The following is a 25,475-nucleotide window of genomic DNA, read 5'->3' as shown; positions in this document are numbered from 1 at the left end:
GCAGTCATCTGCTGTTTTCATTTCTGACACCCTCCCCACAAGCTAGGGCCTTCTCCCATTACCCAGCCACATATTAACGCTTTGAGGTCAGTTATACAGACTTCTCCTTTGAATGAGAGACTCATCTGTGCAGTTAGGCTGGGAAACTAATGTATTCCCTGCACACTGCCACTCAAAGAGTGATTTATCTCCTACTTTTTAGTAATAGGCAAGGGCTTAATGGGAGACTGAACAAACTATTAAAAAAATAACACCTGTACTCTTAGTGGCTTAATTTATTCTCGCTTTAGTAAAGACAAGGACAGTGAGACTAGTGCTATACTCACTGCAGGAACATGCAGTCATATTTAAATGGAACCCATTAAAAAAACCCAAACACATGGGAACTATCATTTTAGAAATCTACATTTTCAAAATGTAAACAATTTTTTATTAACAGAAGTATTTCAAGCATACAGATTTGCATATGCCATATATATATAATTATCTCTCCTTTGAAACAAATTAATAAATATTACTTATTCTCTTCTACAGAGGGTGAAAGAGAAAGGAAGTTAAGTACCAATATGATGAGCAAGTTTCACAGTCAGCATTAAAATTCAGAGACAGCTTTAGAAGTTAAGGCTTTGTACTGTATGATCTTTCCTCTGTCATAACTTAGGTAACTACACATATTTCTAAGTAGCAACCTGCTTATTTGCCTTCTATGTTAAGACTGATGTGTACAGGTTTGACTGTCCTATTGTGGCAGTAGGATAGTCTAGAAGTCTTTCTCAGCACCACTTAATTGGAGATTGTGACCTGTCCTGTGAGCTGCAAGCATATGAAATCTTGAGTTTGTCATTGCAAGCTTTGTGCAGAAACAAAGTAATGTGTCCTGACAGTGGTACAGACTGCAGCTTTCTACATGGACCATATGACACTGGGCTCTCCATTCTGTTATTAGTAATCAAGGACTGTGTTGATCTTGTACTGATATGTTAACTTCCAGAGAGTAACTAGGAGATTTTTAACCTTGATAGTGATCTCCGCTTTCTGCTGCTGCACACAAAAAATGATTAGTGGAAATTACTTAAAATGAATTCGGGAGTAAGAATTTTCAGAAGGGTGGGATCCATACTATCAGAGAAACACAGAATTGTAGGGTTTAGAGCAGACCTCTGGATTTCATTGAATGAAACCACGCTGATAAAACAGGTTCCCAAGAGTAAGTTACACAGGAAAGCATCCAGGCAAATTCTGAATACCTCTAGAGAAGGAGACTTCCAACAAGTAAGAATAAGCAGTGACCTTGCTGAGTGCACAGCTAAACAAAACTCATCTCTGCAGTTTAACTCTCCTCTGGGGACTGTTCTCATAAATGAACTCATACACACCCAGAACATCATTAAATTCAAGTTAATTATTCCATTCAACCAAAGAGGAAGGGAAATATTACTCTAAGATTTTTTTCTTTTTTTAATTCCTTGATGGCATTCACATTCTGCAGCAGTAGGCACTGAATTTAGATTGACAGACTAATTGGGTAGTTACTTGGAGAGCAAAAACTCTCTACAGAACTCCTGGCTGAATCAGTGCAGAAAAATTCCTCACTATACAGGGCCAGATGCTGTGTTGTGTGTTATTCAAGAAGATGGAATGAAGGAGGAAGACCCCAGCCCAAGCACCAATTTGACAATTACAGAGAGATAGGAAGCAATTAAGAAACATTCCTAGTGAAGAGGTTGACTGTATCTCTGGGAGTACACTGACAGATTCTCCACTAGAGTGGATGTTTGCAATTCTGTGACCTTTCTATCAGGGGTACAACTTTCTTTTGAAAACGTTAGCACTGCGCAATGCACTGTCCTTTGCATTCACTGCTAGGCCAGAAGGTGGACTGACTGTGATTGGTGGACTGGTTCATTTGATAGGAAAGGTATGGCTAAATAATACAGGTTAATGAACTGCATAAATAATAGATTGCATAAATAATTCAGAATAAAGTTTATTTTAAAAAGCAGAGCACAGCTCTTGCTCATCAATATAGCCAAAGAAGAGGGTATTTAAATATTTGATCATTACTGGGGAAATTCTAAAATGTATTTTGTTATAAATGGAATTTACCAGCTGTATATTTATTTATTTATTTTTAAATTTGTTTGTTAGCAGTAAGTATAAGATAGGTCTTTGCTGACAACCTTAATTTGAACTGTGTCAGGACAAGTGCCTTTTTTGTAGGCTGGAAGTTGAAAAGTACCTGCAGGTTTTCTTTAGAACATGGAGAATGTTCCAAGGGATGTAGCAGCAGAAGGGCTTATCAGACCAGCAGGAGTGTTTGCAAATGTCTCTTCTTGTCTATGTGATGTCAGCACACTGGATGCTAAGACATTTTTCAGTCACACACATTGTGCTGTCCTTTGAAAAACTGACCTGTTATATCTTTCTAACTGCTGTGCCAGGAGCAGAGCTGCTTGGTTACAGGACTGTGACCACAACAGGGTACAGACAAACCTATTCTGCAAAGACACACTTAGAGTATCTGAAGAGTACAGCATTGTTTGAAGGTCTTCAGTAAGCACTCACTAGTAGAGCTTGGTGCCCTTGCCATATTGCTTTCTGCACTGTGTTCACTCTACCTTAAAATACTCTTTCTATCCCACCAAAGGAAGCATAAAGTAGCATTTGGCAGTTACTTTTCAATTAGTTTTTTTTTTATCAGGCCTCTTGATGTGTAAAGCAGCTCTAACAGTTGCAATCCCAGAACAATTGTATGTATAGTACAGCAATACCATTGGCTCACCTACTACATGTATACAGCAGTACAGCAGTTGCCATCTCAGAGTAGATTATAAATTCAGCTAATCTCTGGCAAGAATAAGCACTTTATCCAACAGAGGTAAGCAGTTCCCCTTTCATCCACTCCCACCCTAGACTATATTTCTCTTACCTCTGCCAAGTTCTGATAGAAAAGTGCCAGGAGAAGGGCGGTCTGCAGCTTTTCTCTCCTGCTTTGGGAGAGATTCTTGATCTGCTGCTTTCTCTGAAGAATGGTGTTCAGTTTACGCTGAATCTGTAGCCCATCCAATCCACCATCCTCTTCTAGCTTGCTTGCTTGTTCTTGAAGAGACACAATCTGAGAAGGCAACAAATCTAAAGTTACTTCTATGCTTTCATGTGGTGCTAAAGAAATAAAAATTCAGGCTCATTTCCATGCCTTTTTTATTCTAGAAGGTTCAAAAAACTCTAGGGACATGTTAACCAGCATTTACCCCACAACCTCCCTCAGTACTACAGTGCATCCACTACCTCCATATCATTGGTTACTTTAGCACACAGTGGTTACTTAGATGAAATAAAGCCATAGCTACAGGAGTCCTTATCCCCCTGATCAGCTGGTGCAAGAAATCATGAAACAAGCCTGACACTTATGACTGTCCAGATTTTATTGTTTTGTGGAAATCAGGTGTTGGGAGGTATTTCTCAACACAAGCAATAAGTCTGCTAGGGAGCTGGCACAGGGCTGGGAGCTCATTCCATCTGGAGAAGCAGGAACAGACCCACGTTTGAGAGCTTAGCCCTTGCACGGGTGAATTACAGCAGCTGGCCAAGAGCCAGCTAGATTCCTTTAGGTGTGGGTGAGCAATCCAGCTTCAGTTCCACAGTTGCAAAGAGGCTGTCCAATTTGGTACAGACATTATATAATAAAACCATATTTAAATGATTAGCAAACCATCCACTCTGACATACTGTATTTTACATTCTTCAGAAGTCGTCGCCTTTTTAAGAAAAAAAGGTGAAAAATTCTGGTATCCATAACACAGAATGGTCTGCTTTAAATATTTTTTTTCTAGTAAGTCCCAGTATTTGATTTTCTAAATGGTATTCCTGTCTACTTCAAGACAATGCAGACAAGACTTGGACATGGACTGTTTAAAACTTTTCTCCACTCTTTGGTCTCTTATTTCACTAAGCTTCCCCATTTTTTATCTGATTTGAGCATATCAGGCACATCACATCCATTCACCAGTTTCAAATGCTGCCACATTAAAAAAATAAAATATTGGTTGGTAAAATATTCCTTATTGTTTACAGTACCTTCTCATCCTGTGAAGCCAGTAGCTTCTCAAAAGCCTCGTGTTTCTTAATCAATTGCTCTACTTCATCTACAGAGCTTCCAAGTTCACTGCTTTTCAAATAAACCTACAAAAAACATTTAATATTCTTCTCATTTGATTAAATATCACATAATTCCAATTCACAAAAATGAGGAGGGATATCATCTTGACAGCACACTTGAGATGAAATAAAAGGAATAGAAGGCAATTTGAATTGGAAATGAAAAAGCAGAGCTTCATGGTCTTGAGTAAAAGTAAGATAGAATAGCAGGCCCTACTATGTAAATTGCCCTGTCTCTGCTTCTACTCAGTCACGAAGCTGGTGGTAAATTCAAAAGCCAACCTTGTAATCCAAAGCCAGATCAACACTTCCATGACTTATGCCTTAGGGTTTCTTCTTAGAAGACATCCCATAACAGAGACTTTATAAGCTCCCTTGGCAATTTATTGTATTGCTTCATTACCATCATCATTAACAAGATTTTCCAAATACATAACCTGAAAATGCATTGCTAATATTTCATCTCATTACAATCTGTCCTCTTCAGCGCAGAAAGAAAATAATTGATTTACATTTGCTTCAGCTTTGCACGTTTTTGTAGGCTCACATAGGCTTAATAGGGATTTCTATCATCTCTAGCTGAAACTGTACTGGAGCAAATCAATCGTTCCACAGATGCTGTATCTTCTTGACTTCTAATTATTCTCATTGCTTTCCCCTGTGTTTTTCCATTTCTCCTTATTTTTAAATGATGTTCCTACAAGTTGATATAGTACTTCACTGAGACTGCCAGAGTGAAGGTAGCAGCAAGCTTACTTCTAGTGCCTTTCAAACTGTAATCACACATTTGTTTATGTTGCTTGTCTTTTACACAATATTTTGATCTCAAATTCACCTTGTAACCTACATTAAGTTTCCAGAATCCATTTAGAAGAGCTGCTATGCAACCAGCTTCTTTCTATCCTGCATTTGTTCAGCTGATCGATTATTTGTGGAAAATGTCATATGATTCTTTGATATTGTTGCACCTGAAATAAAGAAATTAGAGCTGCTATTTTTTCAGGCTGTATTTCTGACTGTCTGGCATTAATTTTATTTACTATCATATCAGTCTCTGATGTAGGAAAACTGTAGTCTAAAATAATAATAAAAAAAAACAGTTTTAAGGAAACTGACTGTTTCACTATTCACTTTTAATACTGTTAATGACATTTTCTAATGAATCTATGTGTATCCTTAATGCAACACTGTGTTTGTTGACTCCTCCCTGATGTCAAGACAATCGGTTGCAAAATTTCTTCTTCTATGCATTCTGTCACTGAGGAATCTTCTGCAGATGTTTCACAGGCACATTTTACATGCAGTGGAATTCAAACCCACAGCATCAACAGGCCCAGGCAGCCTTGACCACTCCCTAAATGACCCCCAGCCCCACCTGGGGGCCCCACTGAGGTTTTGTCCTAGCCTTTGCCCTGCCAGAGCTGCACTTTGAGCCTGGCACTCCTGGATGGTCACAGGCAGCACTTGCTTTGTCACCTTCATCTCCACTGTGTTGATGGAGCTTGATACTACCACTCTGCTTGGCCATTATGCCTTAGAGGACTGACAACTTGTTTTGGTCTGACTTTCTTGTTCATTTTTTGGAGTTAATGAGAGAAATATTTTGCACATAGAGAAAAATGCACAGAAGAATATCACGTCCAGACCAGATGTTCAAACTGCTCCATACTAATCCATGAAGAGTATCAGAAGACACATGAGTAAATTCCAACACAGTAATCACTGTCAGAAAGAGGGGAAGGCCATGTACAAAATGCCTACATTTTTAGGAAGTCTGGTCCATGAATATTAAACACAATTTCCACCAGAATGCAGGGATTTAGTCATTGAAATTTTAATCCTTTGATCTATCTACTCATCAAGTTTATAAATTTATGAGATATTGTTTTTTTTAGATTGTTTCTGTGTTTAGTTTGCTCTTGTGGAAGAAAAACTCCACATACATCTGTTTGCTCTATTGCTGCATTAACCCACTTACAATTGGCATCCATTTCTACACTGCTGTTAACTGACACAGAAAAAAATGCTATCAGTTGACACTTCTCACTTCTGTTCGCTGTATTCAAACACAGGCACATACTGCACTTCTACTTTTGTGTTTTAACAGCTGCTTTAAAGGCAGTGTAGTTTCTCTACCTTATTTTGTGGATTATCTATCATTTCTGGTAAAAAAACAAAGATTTACCTGAGGAAAAAGAAAATTGTTACAATTTTCCACATATCACTCTGGGACCTTTGTTTACCAGCTGTTACCAGTTAAACTACAGTGTTATACATGAAGAAATAGCTATTAGTTTCCCTGCTCTTATAATCTATGGCAGAAGAAAAAGTAAAGGGACATCTGCTGGTAAAGATGATTACTTTCCTTGGAAAAGAGAATGGAGACATTTGAGAGCAGGGGTGTGGGACAGTGAGTCATAATCAGCTGCCTCTGACTTCTCAGTATCTTGCTCCTACTGAAAATCACTATACATGGATAATACATTCAAGCACAATTCCCTGAGCTCTTAGAGCAGTGGAAAAAGTGCTTCTGACTTTTAAGCAGGCCCCAAAGAAGAAGCTCATGCAGGTGCACTTAAGTACCCATATTTTAATACTAAAAAACTGTTACAAAAGAAAAGTGGCTGTGCACATTGCAGGAGAGACAATCGCAGTATGCTTAGAAGAAGCCAGCACCAGTAGCACTAGCAGTGCTACTTGGAGAGCCGGTGAGTTAAAAACTTTCCATTTATCTTTTAAACAGAAATCTTATTACAGCAATTGCTAGAATCAGAACGGCAACAATTTTTCAGTTAAGCATTTGTTATATCAATCTGAAAGCAAAATGGAAACTGGCTCCCACACCATGATGTTGGCTCTTGGCCAATTACATCATTTTCTGGCACAGAGAATGGCTTCAGACAGGTCCCCAAACTCCTACTTTGAAAGTGATGTGTTAATTTCAAATACAAAAACATTGCATAGCTCTCCTCAGGTAACCTACCAGGGCCTCCCACAGCACACAGCAGGTATAAACTTTCTTTCAAGTTTGTTTCCATTATGAATCATGGCCCATCATCAGGAATTTAATTCTCAGCCACAAAAAGCACCAAAGACCTGACCACTCACTATACAATTGACTCATTTTTTAACTGAAGATTTTGCTAAGATGCTTAAAAACACCAAATATACTTGACCCTTTCTGAGATTTGAAGCAGAAGATGTTACAAATAGCCAAGTTATTGACAATGCCAAACACATAAGCGACATTTTATCTCTACTTAAGTGGAGTTTTTTTTACCATTTCTGAGTTCATTACATAGAATCAGCCATATTGTTGTGCTAGCACATCTTATGTATGACTTAACACAGAACTAAATGCAAAATCTATCTCAAAAGAAATGTTCGTTTGAAGTAAAATAGCACTATATACACAGTTATATGACAGTGCATGCCAGCTCTGGTCTTTGGAGAAATACTAAATGAAACAGTCATATAGACATGTTGGAAGCTAACACAGCCCTGTAAGAAACCTGGCTTCGAATAAATTTAATTTTCATTTCTCTAGAATAAAAAGTATTTTAAGTATTTGTGTGAATCCACTCCCTTCTCTTGCTTCTACTCTTCCCAGTACAGCAAACTCAACAGATTTTGCCCCCCCACTGCCTGCTCCAAGCTTGCTGCTGAGATCGCTGGAACTCCACTGAAAATCTTTCAGCTCTAAGCATGTACTAAAGGCTAGAATTACTTCCAGACTTAAATGCCTTAACTTGAAGAGTGTAATCCAGTTCAAACTCTGCCCAAATGATAACAACAAGATTTGATTTTAACTGCTTTTGATAAAAGTAAATAAATAATAATAAAAAAAGAAATAATGGAGAAAAAGTTTTAGCAAAGTAAATACACATGCTGAATATCATGATTATATATTTTTCATGTCTAAGTAACACAACACTAAGTTGTTTATAGAAAATACATACATACACCTTTTCTATCATACTGACATCACTGTACTGTTTTAAACAGGCCACTGTTCTCACAAAATAGATCTGGAATTCTAATGATAAATGTACTTAAAATTTTCTTCCCTCTCATCCACTTCACGCTGTCTCTTTTGCATAAGAATAAAATTATACGATATTGGAAAGGTAGATGGGAGAAATACAGAAACCAATCAGTTCTTGTTTTCCTGTAAGTTTATACCATCTCATCTATCAAAATTCTCAAGGTGTTAGACCAGAATCATATGCTTTTATAACATTTACTTATAAAACATTTGTCTGAAGGCAGATTAAATTCCTCTTAAATTCCCCTTAGTTTCACAGCTGCACAGTTTCTGGGATATCTAAGTCTGAAAAGGTATGGAGACTAAATTCCCTATTCCCACCCTTCCCCTCCTCCCCGTCCCAAACCTCCCCCCCCCCCAAAAAAAAAAAAAAAAAAAAAAAAAAGAAAAGGTGGTATCTCCATTTTTCTAAGGGAAAAAAGGTTTTCTTTCCTCATAGTTAAACTGTGACTGTTTTTGAAAACAAGAATTAACTTAAAGAGTTTACAAGCTCAGATATCAACAATTTAGAAATACAACACCATTCGATAAATGACAAAATGAAAGTAATAGAAAAGAAAAAAAAAAGTGAGAAAAACTACACTGTGGATTTGTCCCAGGTCCCAGACCAACTGTCAGAGAGTAAGACTTGTTCTTGGCTTCAAGTTTATAAGTGCTGAGCTCTAGAGCCCAATCATGCAAAACCTGTAAGTACATGCACAGAACTTTGCATGTCAAATTGACAGTAGAGCTCAAATTGTTAAAATGAAATATTTGTTAAGAGCTGGATCAGATCAGAGTGCTCAGCTTCATTTAGGATGGATCAAGAGGCATCTGCAACCCTGGCGACAGAGAACAAAAGTTGCTTTCTGGCTGCCCCAGAAGTCATCCTCTAGGTAATGGGTACATGGCAGGAAGCATACAAGAAGGAATCCATGTGGTTCAATTAATTCAACTTAAAACTTATGTTTGCAAATGTTCCTAGAATGGAATGGAAATCTTCACCACTCTTCTCCCAGATCCAATGTTGACAGCTATAGATGGGCACCAAGAATCTTCTGCATGTCTATGAGCTGAAGACAATGTGTGAGTTGACATGTTCGGCAAAAAGTCTTCAGGGCATATACTTCCTAGACTGCATGTTTCCTGGGATGGTCTCAAACCAGATCTTGCCCATGGCTGTTGGGTAGAAAGCAATCCTGAGCAGCAAACTGGATTCACTGATAAAGAGAGGTCAGCCCCAAACCCCATAGGATGAAGAGGTGGACCAGCATCACGTGTTTTGATAAAGACTGTTGGACTCGGCGTCCTTCTAAATTCTCTTACCACATGGATAGGCATTGCGGTCCAAGGAGTGGCAAGTATCAAGGTGATTTTGGAAACCTTGTGGTGAGCAGGTGTCAGCCCGTCGCATGGAGTCTTCCCAAACTCTGGCCTTGATGAAGGGTGGTTCTGAAAGACAATCAGCTCTGGACTTAAATCCTTGCTTGTTGCCTCATTTCCATGAGATGGATTTTCTCTTCTAGTCAATGCAGCTGGGGACAGCCAGATATCTCTGGAGACAACTTCCTGTGGAAAGCTAGGATACTTAGAGGAAGCCACATGAAATCTTGTGATTTGAAGAGCTGGAGACCCACTTGAAGGGAAGCCTGGCTTTGGTTTCTGTGATCCTATTGAGAGATCAGCTGGAGTTTCAGGCAGCTTCTCTAATTGAGGCAAGAGAAGACTTGAATGAACATAATTGCTTGCATGGGAATCTGCTCGAAAAGGCTTTACTGTCAAGCTGCAAGTTGAAATGTAAAGCTTCATTGAAGTGTGAAGATCTTGCATTTGGACATTGCACTGGCTACAGCCTTGCTGAAGTGGGAAAGAATCACAAGGTTCCAGAGATGCATGCTGATTTTTGCTGCAGAATGTTGAAACAGCTGGAATAGCAGATAGGTCAACGTTTAGACGTGATGTCCAGCTTGGTGGAGCTTTGTAGGAAAGAACATCAGAGGGCAAAGATACAGCAAGCTTCAAGGGATTGTTTTTTTCAGAAGAAAAATGAACACTTTTATCTCTTTCTGAATATTGCTTAAAAGATGCAGGTGTTGACCAAGTGCCAGGACCTCCACATCCATGTCTCTGGGGGTCTCTGGGAGAACTGGACCACCTGGGTATCCTATCTGAAAGATCTGCACAGTGACTAGCATTCCCCAAATCTTTCCTCTGGTCTGTGTGTGCCAGGACGACATCTAGCCTTGAAGAGTAAGCTCCAGAAGACACACTGCTTGGTGATGAGCTGGCATTTCCTTGAGCGATCTCTGCAATTGATTGACCAGTGGAAGGATGCCTTGCTGTTGGTGGCATCTTTGGAAAAGGCCTTTCTCGCACAATAGATTCAAAAGGAGGAGGTGGGGTCGTTCTGATGGGAGATAACATCACTTCCGCAGTGGAGACATAGATGGGTGCAGATGAAAGTTTGCAGCGATGGTCCCCGTATGACATTCTGCAGCTTAGTCCTAAACGATGCAAAATCAAAGCCACAGAAACTCGCCTTTCTCCCTCTTTTTAAAACCAACACCTACTCCTTTTTCCTTTGGTACTGGAAATTTCCATTCTTCTTCTGAAGCAAAGGCATGAGAGGTTCTCAGGGTAAAAAAATGGTGAACTAAAAAAATCCACATTCAAAATAAAAACATACAGCTCTTCTAGTACTGCTACCACCACCTATCACGTCTGCAAAGTGATATGAGAGCAGGATGGGCAGAAAGATAAATTACAGAGCACGAGGCTCTGCTCTCTGAGTGTTCTGACAGTGAGACTGCAGACAGAGTAGGAGGGAGCCAAAAATGCTTGCCAGAGACAGTCTGTGTACTTGCAGTTATTTCATTTGTGGGAAAAAAAAAAAAAAGAAAAAAGAAAAAAGCAGCTAACCTGAGCAATGCATCTGATGCTGTGAAAAGGTTAGAAAAGAGCAGAATGTGCAGGACACTGCTTCTGCTCAAGGCAAAAACGATTTTTTTTTTCTTTCTTCTCCTTTTCAGCTGTTGCTTGTCTGTACTCTGAATGGCAAGATCTCAGTTTGCAGGTCTTCAGAGAGCTTCCTATAACAGTTCCAAGCAATGGCACAACTGAATTCATAATAAAAAAAATAAAAAAGGTAGAAGTTTGCATAATTTCCTCCACATGTGCTCTGTTTTCTTTAGCATAGAACAATCCTAGTCTAAATTCTGCAAAAATCCTTCGAAGGTTTAAGTAACTTGGATGTAATATAAGATGCTGGCATGAAGTCAAACCTGTCACACTGGCACAGACAGCAAATGAGAGAGCAGTTCTTAGTAGCAGTTCTTAGTTTAAAACACTCATGTGTTGCCTTTTTTCTTCCTCTCCTCCTCACTGCAGAGGTTTGGTCTGGGAAAATAGGATCCAATAATTACTGGATAACAGGAGTTGCTTTCTTACAGATGTGAAACAGTGAAATCTGTGTGACTTGAGTATTTCCTTGAAAACGAAAGTCAGAAAAAAACAAGGGGTGGATTGATTGCTTACATTCGTTTGCTTGAAAGGAATTATTTTTTTAATGCATGTTTACTTCTGTCCATTCTGAAAGTAGTAAAGGAGAAAATTCTTATCAGGAGAGTGGTTTGGGAGTTTTCAATGGGTGTCTTAGCTGAATAATTTTTGAAAGCCCGTTTGAAAGGGCTCCTCCTGCCTATCTCCCTAGGGAGAAAATCTGAGTCACTATGCAGTCATATTCTAACTCCAGATAGTAGTAACAGAGCTCCATCCAAATGTAATAGATTCCTCTTCGAATTGTAATTGTAATTTCAGAGAAGTAAAATACGAACAGCAATTAAGAAACCTCAGTACATTGATTGTAGTTATTGATCCAAAGGCCAGGTGTTTGCAGCTGCAAGAAAACAGCAGTTCTAAATATTCCTCCCTCATCCAGACTGGAGTTCAGCAGCTCAGGATTCTGTTTGAAGAATTTTCACTCTGGGAGATGAGAGAATAAAAAGAATAGGGAATATCCTGGAAATACAGGAATTTCAGCTGTGGTGGGATTTCACTCAGTGCCAGGCCAGTGCATTGCATATTAAGTAGAAGTAGAATTCAGAAGGCAATTCCTATCTGTTCCTTCATGAATAGCAGCAAATTATCCTCTTCTTGCAGTGATTTTCTTCATGATCCCACTCCATTAATTCTTTAAGGATACAGTTCAATTTGTGTGCATGTAGTCTCTGGCTTTTCAGCAGTGTAATAGGCTAAATTTTCATCCCTGCATAGTTATACTCACTGTAGACTGACACTCCTTTGCACATTGAGGTGAACATCAATATTTCCTGGTCTCAAAGCAGTAAAACTGACTTAAAGTCAGTAAAATGTGATTTAAAACGAGCAAGGAGCAGTGGAATTTATGAAGCACGGCTGAGATATGCTTTTATTAATAATCTCTGGCTCTGGGGAAAGTGGATGCTCCCTGGCAGTTCTTTACTTAATTGTACTTTTGTTCCATGTCAGCTGTGGGTTAAATCTGAGATGAGAAGAATGAACACAAGAGCAAGTCATCATGATTGAAGAAAAGACTAATTCCTGAAAAGAAAGCTGGCCTAATTGGTGCATTCAGGAGTGGTGTGTATTGAAACTTATCTCGAATGCATCTGTTTGTTTGCATCCTTGGATATGAACAAATTCAGTGTATTCTCTTCCCAGGTTAAATTTGAGAGCCAAGCTGTAACAGTCTTTTCTACACATCATGATAGATTGAGGATAAGCATAGACAGTGTCAGTGAAAGAGGGACTTATGGCTGACTGTGATATTCAGATTACCAATATATAAATCCTTCAGGGTTTTCAAACTTCCCTGGTAAGCTGCAGGTAGATGCTTTGTTACTAACTACGATATCTGAGAAATTGTGACTTGTTTTTCTATTTTAAAACAATAACTTTGAGAATGCAACTGTAATTCTTTTCATGCACAAACATTTCACAAAAGCAAAAGTTCTTCGATCAGCTGTCATCTTCTGAAAAGTAAATACAAGCAGAAATAAGAAATAAAAATGATCATTATTCTTCCTCTTCGTAGCTGGTGTGTGTTCTTTTCAACCTCAGCATTGTTTCTTTCTTTAAGATCAGTTGCACAAGGTGGTGGAGGAAACACATAGCATGCAATGGTTATAATTCCATTACTCTCTGTATCTGCATGTATGAGACCAGTTTGTCATCATGCTTCTGTTTTTATTTTCTTGCTGTTCTCCATGACCATAAAATAACATCTGTGCAAAGGGATACTGAAAGAAACGACCCATCTACACAGTGAGAAAAACAGGTACCCATATTCTTGAAAGTCATTACAAAAATACTATCCAAGAAAGACTCTGAGAAAAGAACTGATGTCTATGTCCCACAAGGCATAATCTTCATTCTCAGGCTTTGCTTGAGCTGAAAAAACTTACAGTAGAGGCAAGCACTGTGTCTGATCTTACCTAGAGAATTTACCAAGCCTATGATGAAAACCTTTTTTATTGCAGTCTACCTCACAGCAAATGGCGATGATAAATTCATCCTAATAAGGAATTAATATGTACTGCAGTTTACCTCTACAGAATGCACTGGGGACATAATGAAATTATCAGGTACAACTCCTTTCATTTAGAAGTAATACAATCTTTAGAAACTGGGACTCATGACTGAGGGCAAGAAGAAACACTAGTACATAGTAGCTATCATAATATTTACCTCTGAGGTATGTACAGCAAGGCAGATGCCACGGTCATGGTTGCTCTACAGGCTGGCTGATCATGTTTCATGATAAGAGAAAAAATATAGTTGCCAAAATTTTTTGGAGTTTACATTTTCTTGCTAATGCTACCCATGCAGGAGCTTAGCAGTGGTGTATCACTGCTTGGAAGGTAATTGAAAGAGATATAATTCTTAATTAAAAAATGGCAAAATTTGTAACAACTGAACAGTTTTACTTGGCAAAATCTTGTATTATTTTATTCCAGAAACCTGAAACTAGGTGAAACTCTTGGTTTCATGTTACAGTACAAACTGAGAACTTAGGTTTTGACAAGTATACACTTGTAGGGAATTACTAAGATATGCACTTCCCACAAGCATTGAATTATAGAAGGCTTCAATCCCATGTGTCCCAAAGAGTTGAGTATCAGTGCATGGCACAGCTCAGTGTCACTTTTCCAAAAGATTTACTGCCAATGGCAAAACACAGGGAAAAAGCAGAGTTCAACTCAAATCAAGTACCATTATTTTGTGCTGCTAGTGGTCTTGGAGAGTGAAGAATTATTTTTCCTTAAAAGAAAATGACAGTGAGATACAACCTTCTTCAGTTTTATTTCAACCCTTCAATCTGGCAAAGTTCAGCCCATCAGAGTGGTTTGCACGCTAAACCTCAGCACAGTTACAGCAATCTATTATCTCATGAATTCGCACAGTGAGACTGGAAGGACACCTGAATTCTTCACTCCCAGTTGTGTAACAGCAAATGTCAGACCTCAAGCTGGAACTGTTTTAAGATAGTTCCCACAAATTCAGGAAAGTGCAAGAAAGATGAAAGACACTTATATACTGATGAGAAACATACATCAAGAGCGTCAAAATGATAATTAAAAGAATATCCTGGCTTTGTATTAACTACATCAACCCTTTCTTTTTATGAGGGGGCTTTTGGCACTAGCTCATCTTTCTCTACTACCTTGGAGAAATAGTTATTCTTCCTAGTCAGATTCTTTCATAGTTCTTCACACTGTTATGAACTCTCATGCAGAACTGAGAGGGCAGCACCTATTTCTGAACTAATTCACACTGTCAAAATCAATTTTCCACTAGTTGCATTTCCACAACACTAAATTTCACCCTGGGGTGAGGTTTCCAGCAACACTTGCAAATCTGTTCTCCTTCAAGCCCTCTTTATGATTCTTCATTTTTCTGCAGCTTACAAAACAGTTTGCCAGTGGTTAAGTAATAAGTATGCTGAGATCTAACTAAAGCTAACTAATACTGGACTGTTGTCTCCCTCTTCTGTCAAGGTTCTTATATTTTCTCTCTTATGCTTATTTGTAATTACATAGCTTTGTGGCAAGGTGCAAATTCTGTTTCTGTTTTCTCCCCATGAGAATATATGGGCATCTTGGTAAACTGCTAGTGACACTGCAACAGCAATAACAATAAAAAACTCACTGTCTATACACAAGCATAAGGATTGTAAGTTGTAGATGCATAGTAATGTCCCTTTTAGCTTGGAAGACTTAAAAACCTGGAAAAGTCTAACTGCTTATTTCAAGCATAAATTCACATACCTCCTGTGAGTTCAGGAGCTTGTCCAGGTGATTCCAATCCTTGTAGAACATTTGTTCTTGATGTATTTTCTCCAGCCACTTCTTCTTCTGTTTCCATTCACTGTATACTTTGTCCTTCTCTTCCAACAGAGCTCGTAGCTTCTGCTGAATCTGAACACAATTTCCAAAGACTCATGTTGGTCATTATACACCATGAATGAGGACAAGGTGGGAGGAGAAAGATCATGTGGAGTCTTGGATAAACTACATAAATAGCACCAAAATCATCAGACAAAGAAAAGTAGAACAAGTTCCAACACTTACACCTAGGCAGAGAGATAATTAGAGAGGTGCCTCATCGCAGGTGTGGAGGAACAATTGTTACAGCATATACAGCAGACCAAGCCAAGAGCAAATAAAGGTATCTTTCTCAAGTGTACCCTTCTGGAATCAAAGCCTAATTTTGTAATCTTTATTCATAACAATGCAATTTGTAGCATTTATAATTGGGGTAGGACAGATACCAATATAAGTTATCATCATAACTTCTGCTATATTCTGCCAATACATGTCTCAATCTTTCATGTATTTTCAGTTTTCAAACTCTGCATTCCTACATATATCCTATTACTGGTTTTCTTTGCATTCTTCTACAGGCAAAGGACTTTTCAGTCAGGAAGACTCCAAGTTACTGTAGTTATACATTACAACATTAAATTAATTTTCAGGAAGGAGCTTGGTCAGGTGGGAAATAAAATTCCAGTTTTCTGAAGATATTCAAGAGATGTTATTGAATTGCTGGGGAGAAGCAAACTAGTAGCTACTTTAAGAGTAATAATGCTATAAGAATTTCAGGATCTATTTGTCCTGAGTAAACTAGCATTTTGATTTCCATCTTTCACATCTAGGGATTTAATACATAAGCATGATTTCCTGCTACAGAAAATGTTCCAACTGGTTTTAAATTCTCTGATACGCTTATTTTCGTTTTTGGTTGACAGTTATCAGATTTAGAAGTATGATATGAAGCAGAATATTTGTGTGAAAACCCATTTTGGGAAGTGTGTAGAATTATATTCACTGCTTGGAACGTATCAAGCTTCTTCAATAAGCCCAGTTTTGCTGCAATGAGCCCTCAGGATGAGTCAGCACTCATCTACTGTTAAGATGGGAAACATTTCTATACCCAGCCTAGGTAACACACAGAGGCAAATGTTGGTCATGCTTATGAATGCGTGTGAGTGTACTCATGCATCTGTATGCTTACAATACTGTTAAGTTCAGAATGATAGCTATACTAGTGTTGAGTAGCTGAATGTGTTCAACATTGAACTCAAATGTGTTTCAGTTACCTCTTCTGATCTTATTTCCTCATCTTGCAAGAGTGACTGTCCAAGCTGTACAACTTGGTTATACTTCTCTTCTTGTGCTTCAATCTCTGACAGTAGCTGCTGATGCTGTGTAAGTCTCAGGCTGCTAGTAGATATGTCCCGAATAGTCTCCTTGGCTCTCATTTCCCTAATCATTTCTGATGTCCACGAGAAATAGTCCCAAACCTGAAACCAAAGAAAATGTGAAAGTTAAGGTTACATCTCAAGCTTGGATTAACATATGGGAAAATCATATCCTGATCATTCAACACACAATATAATTGTAGAGAAGAAGGAAAATATTTAATCAGGATTTATTGCATTTTTATGAATTTCAACAAGGGAATATAATGCGACTGCAGAATTTTTTTTATGTGCTATATTAATTCATACATGATTTGTAATACCATAATCATAATAAAACTGGGTCATATCATATCAGTGACGGCATGATACTGTTTATTGCTCTTTTGCCCATTATTCCTTTAGTATTTTCTGCATTCTGGACTAAATTATATAACTCACTCTACACTGTGTGCCTTAGCTTTGGTTAACAAAATCTATTCAAAATTCATGTAATATGCATATTATAAAGTGAAAGAGAGAATTAGAATTTTCAGGTGAAAAACAAAAGGCACTCACTCTTATCAAGGTGGAAAAAGGTCATGTTACGATTGAGAAGAAAATGATCAGAATATGCAGATTTGACTCTGAGACTGCCATAGAAACAAAATTCTGGAAGGACCAAGTACGTAGCACTAGCTTACTTTCAAAACCTGATGACCAATGAACACATTTACAATAACTTAAGATGTCTGAACTGAAATTTCAGTTGTAGGAATTATGAGCAAGAAAATTTTCAAACAAACTCCTGAGAATTATTTTTGATTGAAGCTGACAGAACTTGTACAAGTAAAAATAATGTAACATTATTTTCTGTGTCTTTCTGCACTTGATTTATAGCACCTTTACTTTGTGCATCTCGTTTGAATCTGTAACAGGTGTTGTGTTTTAATGAGTTACACAGTAAGAAACAGGAACAGAAGGAACTGTACAAAAAACTGGAAGTTTAATTCAGTTTTATTATGGTTCTGTTTGATGACGTCATTTGATTCTGAGCTGGTAAATGGTCTTCTGGTTGCTAAGTTTATTTTATAAGACTGTTATAGACAGTAAGTGCTGAAGAAAAAATGCTCTTCTCCTGCAGAAAGCTAAAAATGTATCTTGTGAATGTAGCTGACTTTTCCAATGAAGGAAAATAACTACTAAAAATAATTTATTGTGTATTCCATCTTACCCATGGATTTTTATCTTTATCATTAAAATTGAGTACAGATTAAATAGTTTCAGAAAAGAACCATGCAATTGAAACCAGCCAGTTTGGGGTTCTGAGCGTTTGAACTCTAAAGTCAAGATACTTTTATCACAAAGCCAGTGAACACTGATATTTAATGAATTCCCACTGATCATGATCCTTTTAAAAGGGCACGCGCAGCACATATATCGGTGTAATTATTGTTTATCGAACTGTGATTCATGCACAATTGGATGTCACTGAGGAAACTGACATTGCACTTGGTATACTGCAAATGTCTAAGACTCCTTGAGATCTGAGCTATGCATTTTGAAAAAAAAAAATCCATACATCTCAGAATACTTAATGCAATGGAACAAGTCAAAAGCCAGCAAGGCATTATTCTTGGATTGGCAATATTTAAGGATAGACTAGGCACCAATCTGCAGGAAAATCTTAAGTAGAGCCTGACTAAGACCATGTAGATCCTAGCACAAAGTTCAGAAGAGGGGTCTTAAATAATTCAGAAACACTGAATATGTCTATGTCTAAATACTGATTCCTTGATATAGTTTATTGGAAGATTTGGAACCACCTGCTGGTACTGTGTGCTATCAGTTACAGAGAACTCTGCTCTTTAATTACAGAAAATCGTAGTTAGAGGGATGAAAAGAAATACACAGGATGATTATACAGAATTCTCATTTCACAGAAAGACTTAGTAATTTATTCTTTCTTTTTTTTTTTTTATCTACGCACAATGTTATAAGGAAAAAAAAAACATGTAAGACATTCTAGAAATCTACAGTAGCAACTTCTTCACCTCCACTGGAAGCACAGGAACAGTGTGGCAAGCATCCTTATATAAAAAAAGGAAGTTTTATTTTTCCTTCTTTATATTTGTATTTGTATTGTATTTGTATTTGGTAGAAGAGAGCATCTTCTCTGTTTTGGTACCTGCCACTATAGTACTTGTACCAATAATCTACTAATTTGCAAAGATGTTTCAAGAGTAATTTCACTGAAAATTTTACCATCTGCATAGTCTTCCATGGCAAGTTGTGTGCCGCACTGAATTCTGAGTAAAATTATGGGGAATTTCAGATAATGATATAGTGCTGGTATCACTGTGTTTAAGCAACTTGTGAGGTTGTTGCTATGATCCAACGAAGGCACATGAGTAGTATTTAATACATTTAATGAAATAAATTATTAGAGCATTACTGCATGCCCAGAGAGAGAGAGAGAGATCAAGCTTTTGACCACTATAAATAGGAGCCTGGCATCTGTTTTTATCCTTCATTCATAGGAAGAATCTTGAAAAGAAATCTACCACTAACTCCTGCAAGTGATGACCGTTTCTGACAACTATCAATTGTCTCATGTTCTGTTGGATACAAGTTACCTTTCCTACAGAAGTTAAAAATATCCTTATCCTCTAATACCTTCCTAAATAGCTACAAACGCTTAATCAGTTAATAACACAGATAATGCCTGCAGCCATTTACATCAACCTTTGCAGTTCAGAAGCATACCTGGGACTGACAAACAGAGAGCAGACTTCCCTCTCTACTAGGGGACAGAACATAGAAGTGCTTACTTGCGCCTGAAACTGGTAAAGCATGTATGCTTGTTCCAGAAGTTTCTTACGCAGCTGCACTTTAGACTTCAGGGCCTTCCAGTTGGTCACTATTGCTTGTTGCTTTGCTCTCAGGTCTGACACCTGTTCCTTTGAGCAACAAGTCAGCACATGGTCTGCAGAGTGTATCAGATCCTGCAGCTGTATATAGGGAAGAAAGAAGAGGGTAGGAAATTCATAGAGATTCAATTAATATCAAGAAGATTATGACAAAAACTATGTTAATAATAAATCAAATCACAATTCAAGTAAAATTTTCTGACCCAAGTATTCTCATGCTAAAATATCCCTAATCTCAGTTTTATGGAATAACAGTGACATCCAGTGTTTGCTAAGTCTCATCACAATTGATTTTTTTCAACTAGCCAGATTCTTTCTCATTTTTACCATCCTTACTACATGAACAATCCAAACAATAAGCACCTATATCTTGTTTTCCCCAGTGACCGTACAGGTTAACTGTGTTTACTTTCTATTCATGCACATATTCATGCTACTCTACCTTTAAAAGGAACAAGCAGTTGGTGGCATCAGCTCCAGCCTTTTCTTCTGTAAGGCTAAGATATGAGGACACTGAAAGTGATTCTGAGGTAGCTACTTCAGTAATTTCAGTATATCACATACTGTGTTAACTATACTGTTAAATTTACAAAACAGAGGGATGAAGGTAAAACTTATTCTTGTTTCTTTGGTCTAGTTAAAGCTATGCAAATCTACTGGGAAGTTTTCTAAGCAATAGCTGTTCTCGTGAGCTGAAACTTTTCTTAAGTTTGTATAACAAGCCCTTCTTTCTCACAGTCCAAATTTTAACACTCTAAATGTATTGAAATCTCCAGGCAGCTTCCCCATCCTTCTTTGTATAATCCTCTATAGTCAATTAACACATTTTGTGTTCAATTCAGCCTTTCTACTCATTTGGGAAAATATCCTTGTGAATCACTTCAATAGTCAGTACTCATTATAATATGTGCCTTATTTAGAAGATTGTAAACTACCTACTTTTATAATTAGCCGATCTTGAACATATTAAAAAACAGGAGACATGGAGGAAGACTTTTAGAATTTTCCAGGCTTTCATAGAGTGTATTCCTAATGTTACTTTATTATGATTGTCTTGGAAACTTACACTGTGATTAGACATTAAAGATGACAAATGACTTTCATTACCTGCTGCTCATTTCCAAGGAGCTCGTGTTCCAGAGCCACGTGATTCCGCAACTGGGTTTGCACACCTCTCATGTCCTTTGCAACATCATCTGGAATACTTTTGGACTTCTCCTAGCAAGTAGAAAAAATAAAGCAAGCTTTTTTACTTGCTACTTATAAGAAAAATACACCAGCAGTCTTCTTTAGTCACACTGTGCATACATACTGCACAGGTATTGACTACTGTTCTTAGTTGCTCGACCATGACAAGTAAAAGGAAGCCAGAAAATTCTATCCTAGCACACCTGTCCTAGTGACTCCCTGGTAAGCAACACAGTGATTAAGCTACTGAATTGGACTGTGAGAGATGAAGGTTCAAGTCCTTCCTTGATCAGACAATAAAGAGAATGTCTTACATGTCTTGTGATATCTTGAATAGCCACTGTAGCAACATGCAGTGATTTATTAAAGTACCATTAACAGCCAGAAGTTTCAAGCAATTCCATGGAATGCAGATGATCTGACCGTGAATCATCTTTACACAAAGCTTTAATTATGCATGTCTGGTAAAGATAAGTTAAAAACGAAGGGAAGAGTTAACTGTAAAGATGGGAGGCACTGAACAATTCTGTGACTAGAATAAAATGATTAGAAACTTGTCCAAAGTCCAGTTAGGTGAAAAATCAGAAAATGTTTCTAATTATTGGAGAAGTGCATTTCTGTAATGGGTTCACAGGTTCATTTGGGGTGCCAACAATACACCTTAGTAAGCTGCAATAAAAGGACTTTTGTGTTGTATTTGCCTATGATATGACTGCATTGTACTCAGTCACCTAAGAGAGAGTTTCTCTTACTACGTTCCTCTGAGGAAAAAGACATTCCCTCCTAGACACCTGAGCAGGAGATACATGAAGGTTTGGGCATGACAAATTGCTCTCCCACTCAGCAGTAAAGTTTATTAACAGGAAACAGTGCAAGAAGTGTGTAGTGTTTATCTGGGCTAAACTCAGCACAGGAATAAATCAAGAATTGGTCTGTGCTATGTTTCTAAGCTGTCACTTGTCACAGCTACATAATTAACTACTTCATTAATAAAATTAAATATGTGCCAGGTTCTGAAAACCTCAACTGGTATACAGTAGAATATATGACATTTGATTTTCCATTCACAACAAGGAAAGAAAACAGGAATAACACAGTTGAATAGGGCAGCTTTTCCCAGTACAAGCAAGTGGAAAAATCTACTACACTTAACCCAGCAAAGCTCTGCTTCCTTGCAAACAGTGGAAGCTTCATTGCATTGCCTTCTCTAATAGATATCTGCACTGAGGAAACTACACCTCTTAGTACAGCAAGGATATGATTTCTTTCCAAAAATTCTTCAGGATTCTTAGATAAAAGAGAGACCTGAAGAATTTCATTGAGATTTTTCCCCACTCCCATTTTCATTCTGGGAGCTTGAAAGTATTGCCAGTACCTAACACTAGAAAAGTAGAAAAGAACTCATTTTTGGCCCAGATTTTGCTGTCAGGTCACATAACTACCTGACCCAGGGTTAATGGTCACTGTAAACCAAGCTCCTTTTTCACCGCAGAGTTCTTTCTTTGCGCATAAAGCTACAAGTGTGTACTAAGAAGAAAACAGTGAGACAGTATACAGTTTCTTAGGCTGAAGACATTGACTGAAGTAACATTGACTGAAGACAATGTTACTTCATTTACATTACTTACATTACAGTGTAAGACGACTTAGTTCAGTCCCTGGTCCCCTTGGCTTACCATAGCTGTACTTGGTTTCACTAATGGTTCTCATAAGATGAATAGTCAGGTTTTTAAAAATTACCCAGGATTTTTTGTTTTTACTCACTTTGAGGAATTGTGTGGGTTCCTTACTTGGATATTTTAGAAGGCAGCAGTAAGTATGGTGAGAATGGTAATAATACTCCACAAACTAATCTGAAAAGAAAGTTTTCTTTATACAAAACTTTCCCAATATTTTTTACCTCAATATGGGCCAGAGCATCTGTGAGATCTTGGTAACACTTGTGAATCACCTCAGCGTCTTTCAGCCGCTCACCACGTAATCTGGTAATTTCTAACAGCTCCTCCCAAGAGTTTCTAGGGAGGAATAGTAAAAAAAAAAAACAACAAAACATGTAAGACATGCACACTAGGAGTAAATGAGATCAACAGCCTGAGGAAAGGCTAAGAGCAAGGCCTTGTACTTTTTCAGTCCTGTCATTAAATTCTGTTGAAGTGATTTTCTGAGGGGTGGGACATCTGTCAACCTATTTGGCCCATATTCTTCTGTCAGCTGCAGACACTTATATTGTTGACCTTACATGGGCATGAATCACCTTCAGAATTTTACATGCTTCAGAACTTACAACTAGAAGGGGAGAAAAACTGGGAAAAAAGACTCCTGGATGAAGTATATATATGAAGATCTAATTTAACGATGAGTACAACTCTTCATCTATGTGAATTTGCCTCCCTAAAACTGCCACACTGTTCTGGACACTAATGATTAAATTGAGTTCTCCTCTGATTTCCACTGCTCAGTACTCTGTCCAGCACTATGACTGGCACAGCAGGATTTGGGGGATTTAATTAGACTCTTCTAGTCATTGACCCTCCTCTTTCAGGCCAGCTTGCATCAGAGCTAGACATAAGAGGCTCAGAATATCTTAATAGCTGCAGAGCAGTCATGGGATTCAAGCTCAAAAAATTAGAAGCAATCATGAAACTCCCAGGCCTATTGCTAGATAACTCTGCTCCAAAGGGCAAAGGAAGCTCAATTATCTCTTGCCTGCAAAGAATCTGTGATGCATTTTTGCAAGAAAGCAAATCAGCAAACAGATAATGTTTATATTACAGTGGTCTATTTTTAAATGAGGCATGGCAACGGTTCTCTATCAGTGAGCAAACTACACATTTTGAGATTAGAGAATTATGGAGTATGCCTTACCATTTTATAATCTCTTCTCATTTCCTCCTCAAGACTGAACTGAAGGGACAAAGCATTATAGAGCCTGCACATGTCTCCTACCTTAGCTCTTTCTGCTTCTGCCGGATTTCACGGGACTCAGAATGACCACAGTTCAGCAAGTTTTCTGCCAGCTGCTGGCAGATCATAACTCTTTTCCCAGTTGCTTCCAATTGGTGTCGGAAAGTGTCATATTTGGCACAGAGTTGCTTTTGAAGGAAAAACAACGAAAAAAATTGAGAATTGTCTTTTCCAAGTCATACCTTCTGTATGTGAGAGTGACAAGTAACAAGCTGATCACAAACAGAGATGGAGAAACTGCAGAGGAGGATATCAATGACTGGATTTTACTTTCAAAGACAAAGAGGAACTAATGATTGTTAGCAAAACATGAGGTCTGTAATGCAGATACAAGGAAGCATGATTACCAGGGATAGAAACAAACATATTTTTTTCAATGTACAATGAATTGCAATTATTAAAACGATGTTTTTACTTTATGAATTTAAGTGCTTATTGAGTATTATAACTGAATTATGTAGTTCAAATTTAAGATACAGGACAAACATATTTTAAAAGATATCTTAAAAATAAGGATTCTGAATTAATTTTTAATGAGCTGCTTCATGATAATTTCTATACCACATGAAAATATATGGCTGTAGATGTCCCTTCGTAAGATATCCCTGCATAAAGTGTTTTCTTCACAGACTCTACAGGTAAACCACATTTCAATATCTGGCTGTTAAGAATAGGTAGTTTCTCTATGAGTAGCTGAAAGATTAAGCATTTTAGCATGCAGCTGCTTCATGCAGGTCAGGCCCCATGGTAACAGGATACAAAATTCCAGCAATGCTGCCTGCCTGACATCACCAGTCAATCATTTCTGCTCACCCTTCATTGTTCTCTATTCCTGTCTCCCAGTGATCTATGCTTTCATCTTACTTTGTCTTCCAAGTTTTCAAGAACAATGTTAGAATCTTTTTTACAGTCTGACAGCATACAGTTTGGTTGATTTTTGATTGATTACTCAAAAAACTTACCAAGACATGCTCATAATCATTTCCGTAGTCTTCAGAGCTGACTCCTTGTTTCTGCTGAGCAATCCAGTCCTGTAGATCTTCATATTCTCGTAGAAACTCATATAAGACAAGAGTCTCATCTAACTTCTTCCCTCTGTTGGGGAAGATAAGAAAATACAATTAGAATAAGGGAGTACAAACGAAGGGCAATTAATAACTTTCTTCTTACTATCTCCCAAAACTCTGCTCATCAAGATTCATTGTTCTTAATGGAAGAGCTGACTTTATTTCTCAGGACTGGAAGTAATGTTTATAAGATGACAGCTGTCAGCCAAGTCAGACTCACTGACTGAGGTTTCCAGAAAAGCACAATACCCAGCTGAGCTCTCTCCCTGTTTTGTTTCATTTGTTTGCTTTTAAGTGAGAATACTTTTTTTTTCTTTTTCTTCCCCTCTGTCTAAGGATGATAGTAATACTTACAAAAACGAGAAGGAAATCTTTCTAAGTAAGGTTGGTGTACCATGAAGGTAAGTGGTATGAAAGTCATTCTGTGT

The 25,475-nt window shown here is 37.8% G+C and overlaps 1 protein-coding gene across 2 annotated transcripts in view; it reads right to left on the bottom strand.

Annotated features, from left to right (window-relative positions):
• Positions 1-25,475, bottom strand: part of SPTBN5 (spectrin beta, non-erythrocytic 5) — a 93,225-nt gene that overhangs the window by 35,321 nt on the left and 32,429 nt on the right. For both annotated transcript variants that reach the window (XM_065754790.1, XM_065754791.1), the window contains exons 29-37: positions 24,943-25,075; positions 23,963-24,108; positions 22,917-23,031; positions 20,936-21,046; positions 19,730-19,909; positions 16,818-17,021; positions 15,487-15,636; positions 4,078-4,182; positions 2,930-3,115 (exon numbers count right to left, since the gene is read on the bottom strand). In XM_065754790.1, the coding sequence (XP_065610862.1) occupies positions 2,930-3,115; positions 4,078-4,182; positions 15,487-15,636; positions 16,818-17,021; positions 19,730-19,909; positions 20,936-21,046; positions 22,917-23,031; positions 23,963-24,108; positions 24,943-25,075 (1,330 nt within the window). The remainder of the gene's footprint in view (positions 1-2,929; positions 3,116-4,077; positions 4,183-15,486; positions 15,637-16,817; positions 17,022-19,729; positions 19,910-20,935; positions 21,047-22,916; positions 23,032-23,962; positions 24,109-24,942; positions 25,076-25,475) is intronic.

The sequence above is a fragment of the Cyrtonyx montezumae genome, unplaced genomic scaffold, assembly GCF_038088225.1.
Source record: "Cyrtonyx montezumae isolate F1298 unplaced genomic scaffold, pur_monq_1.0 scaffold_10, whole genome shotgun sequence".
NCBI classification, from domain to species: Eukaryota; Metazoa; Chordata; class Aves; order Galliformes; family Odontophoridae; genus Cyrtonyx; species Cyrtonyx montezumae.
Note: the sequence above shows the minus strand (reverse complement) of the source record. Positions and strands in the feature narration are given on the sequence as shown.